This window comes from Drosophila sechellia, chromosome 2R (assembly GCF_004382195.2).
Source record: "Drosophila sechellia strain sech25 chromosome 2R, ASM438219v1, whole genome shotgun sequence".
Classification (NCBI taxonomy): domain Eukaryota; kingdom Metazoa; phylum Arthropoda; class Insecta; order Diptera; family Drosophilidae; genus Drosophila; species Drosophila sechellia.
Genome location: NC_045950.1, coordinates 8,236,704 through 8,240,425, shown reverse-complemented (window position 1 = coordinate 8,240,425; position 3,722 = coordinate 8,236,704). Strand labels below are relative to the sequence as shown.

Below are 3,722 nucleotides of genomic sequence, written 5' to 3'. Positions count from 1 at the left end.
ACATTTTCGTTTTCGTTTTCATTTTTATCCTTTTTACTTTTCTTATTTCTGGCTGCTGCCTCTGCTCGCCATTTTTACAGTCATTATAATAATATTAATGACCTGCGCCACGGATGTTGCTAAATATTTTTGAAAGTCGCCTTTGTCTGCCGGTCAAGCGCTAAAAAGCGCTCTGTAGTTTCTGGGCGAACATGACGTATGCGTGATATTCAAATTAGTCTTGGCTGGAAGTCAGCCACCATAACAGTCAATCAAAAAACCATCTGTAACCCAGACTAATTTGCATTTTGATCCGGACTCCGGAGCTCTGAAGCTCTGGAGCTCTGTAGCTCCGAACTGTGGAGCTGGGAAAACTCTGGTGTGAATCCGCAGAGCCATTGTTTTGCATTTGCACAACACACGTAATCATCAAAAGGGAACCAAATCCTCTTGTTTTTCCGCTGCAACTTTTCCCGCTGCCTTTGTACTTTTAATGTTGGAACAGTATTAGTATTTGTCCCAAGGGCCAACTGGAAGCAAACCCTGGATTCCTGGTATTTGTTATTGTCATCGCTGTTGGCCCACAATGTAATTTGGTTTGGATTTTCACGACTTGTTGGCTTCATTCCCCCTCTCGCCAGTTTTGCAATGCCAAATTTTCAGTTGCCCTCAGTCGATGGTTTTTCGGTTTACCAATTTATTTATTTCCAGCCACTTTCCTAGCTAGCTGCCCATTGTGTAGCTGGCACATTGCAATTTTCAAATACATCCGCAATGGATTTGGATGGGGATTCTGCTGCTCTTTTTGGAAAAATTACTCTAGGACTAGGGGTTTGGATTAAAATCCAAAGGCAAACTGCAAATGAAAATACTATATCTTGCACTTTATTTATGTAAAGCAACTTGGCAATGTATAGATTGCACTTTTATTGTATGCAAATTCAAGCTAAAAGCTTATAGAAAATTGATTTACTTGTATAGTTTTCACTTTATAGTTTTAAGAGCATTTATAAGCCGACTAGCACATGTGTGCCCTTTGTCTATTGTTTCAAATTCAGCTTTCAATTTAAATTGTTTTGACTGCTCGTCCTCCATTGTGTACATTGAAAATGTGTTTCGGGGTATTTGTTGTGTCAACACCAAGTGAACGAGATAGTAGCACCCACTATCCACTACCCACTGCCCAACTGCACACCACATGTTCCGGATTTGGTTGCCCTGATTTCTCAGCCAGACAATAGGACGTCGCTAATGTCCCCGCGCAGTAATAATAATATATATATATACACATATATATCGTGTGGCTGCTAATGTGGCAGCATTGTATTGGGTTAATTATTCTGGTCGATTTAAGCATTTAAGTTTTGGAAGGAGCTGTCAAAGTGTGATGTCAGTACGTCAGTCAGTGGGGCATCACTGCCAAAAAGATATTACGCACACAAAAGCCAAAGAAGAATCGCACTAATCGCCGCGTGGGTGGATGGATGACGTCTTAAAGTTGCTCCAACAGGTCTCTGGCTGATTGTTTACTTTTCACGCCATGTATTAGCCATTGTTATGGTAAAGACTTTATAATAATTCAGACAACAAAGTGCCGCAAATGTTTACATGTCCTCCTTCTCCACGTCCTCGTCGTCAGCGCCCACGCCCACCGCCTTGTCGGGATAGAATTTCTTGAGTATCCTGTTCACATCGGGCACCAGTGCCTCGTAGTCCACTGGGAACTTGTCCCGACGCGGCGGTCCCTTGTCCAAACCGGACCACAGCAGATGCTCCGAGGTGCGGGCATTTTGTGAGAATCCTATCTCGAAGGCTCCGTCCCGCGGAACCTGGCGTCCGTATCGATTCTTCACCAGCTGGAACTTGCGCTCCGGTATGCGTTGCGTGAAGAATGACCCGCACTCGTCGGCCTTGGTCTGGAAAATGGGACACTCGTACGTGTGCTCGATGTAGATCATGGAACGATCCTTGGAGAAATTCTCATCGGCGGACCAGTCCACGTCCTTTTTCTTCTTGCCCGGCTTCTTGGGAGGCATTTTGTTTTTTTTTTAGGTAACTTTCACAATTTCGAAGTAATTTTGTTAATAACCGAACGCAATTTTGTTTCGAATGTTGACAATCCTAGAATTCATAATTGCTTTGATTGATTGCTTTTTGGTTTGCTTATGATTCTCTGGTACACAAGTACTGTGAACCATAAATCTTCTTTCGTATATTTCAAAGTGCGCAACGATGTCCAGAATATTTTTGCTGCGCCTATTTTTAAAATGCATGACAATCCGAAAGACTCAACAACTTTTGGTGGCACGCATACAAAAAAAAAATTGCTGTTCGTTTGTTAATTTGGCTACATTGACTGACAACGCAGCCGCCTTTGAAAAAATTACAAAAAACCGATTTTCTAAAGATGCACGGGCAAATGCTTCCATTGGCTGGGTAGCAAACAATTTTGTTCATTATATATAGATTTTTGTATATATGCAAAGCTCCAATATAGACGTCAATTTATGGCACTGTCTATATTCATGCAGAATAGCTACTCAACAAATTCTATGCATAACAATAATATATTGTTGGACACAAACATGCATAAACAATGCGAGGTAACATAAAAATCGAGTATTTAAAGCAAGTAAATTATACGAGCATGGCATTTCGTCGACTATCAGATATCCTCTACGGATTCCAGCGAATGTAGGTTTATCACCAAATGAATCTTAAACTTGAAAAAAAGACCAATACCAAACCAATGGATTGTTTTCAGATCCTTTAAAATGAAATTGCAAGCCATATACTTTCAAGTCTCTTAAATGTGTTATAAGGACATTTAAATTAAACAAACATATTCTTCTTATATAATTGGTGCATTTTTAATTGGAATCATTTAAATTCTTATTTTGGAGCGTAAACATGTTTGCAGCACTCTTTTATTTGCTTCATTTTATTGGTTGCTGGGCGAGATTGCAAATGGTCATTTATTGCATTTTATTTCACCATTTCTCGTGGCTGAAGTTGAATGATTTTTTACCCACACGTGGCCCGCATTTTCCTGAACCCCAACCCCTCCTCTGACCCAGAGGGTCATGCTTTATTTATGCAATTTTCCAATTTTCCCAACATCGGCCCGCAAATAAAACCGAAATGGAAGCATACAAAATGCAGAGCAGGGAATTTAAAAAAAAAATGTATATGAAAATGCAATTTGCAAATTAACAATAAAGCGAGTGTAAACAACAGTGACAATGACGTCACAGTGAAACATACAACAAAAATCTATTCGTCGTGGGGTTAAGAATGCGACTTTTGGCGTTTGCACACAAACTATTTATGCGCATAAACTGTGTGTATTCAAAACTAGGGCCATTTTGAAGCAATATTCAAATGAGCCAAAAAGAATATTTCAACAAATGTATCTGTTTTTTTTCTTTTTTCCGCTGTGGAAAAATAATCATCGATGCTGCGGCGGCTTCAGTGGGGCAGCGCCAAGAGGAACAAATATTTAAATATATTTATTATTCTGAATAGGCATGCCAGCATATGTGTGTATGTGTATCGCTCACACGCATGTCTGCACATACTTCAGATATATTTTTAAAAAATCAAAACGACAATTTGCTGCTTGCAGCATTTTGAAATACAACAGAACCTGAAGTCGACGTCGGCGTCGGCAGCGGCAGCGGCAGAGATCGTCGATCGGCGAAATTTTTCGGCAGCTGCAGGCAGCGCCACTCGATCGTACCGCT

At 40.4% G+C, this 3,722-nt stretch overlaps 1 protein-coding gene across 1 annotated transcript; it reads right to left on the bottom strand.

The window, feature by feature from the left end:
- Positions 1–1,273: 1,273 nt before the first annotated feature.
- Positions 1,274–2,387, bottom strand: LOC6608754 (selenoprotein BthD). Its single transcript, XM_002033441.2, has one exon. It carries the CDS (start codon positions 2,013–2,015, stop codon positions 1,584–1,586), a length of 432 nt encoding a protein of 143 aa, XP_002033477.1. The 5' UTR covers positions 2,016–2,387; the 3' UTR covers positions 1,274–1,583.
- Between the last annotated feature and the right edge of the window lie 1,335 nt (positions 2,388–3,722).

Excerpts from the sequence above, each read along its gene's own strand:
- LOC6608754 (XM_002033441.2), bottom strand. The coding sequence starts at position 2,015 with ATGCCTCCCAAGAAGCCGGGCAAGAAGAAAAAGGACGTGGACTGGTCC.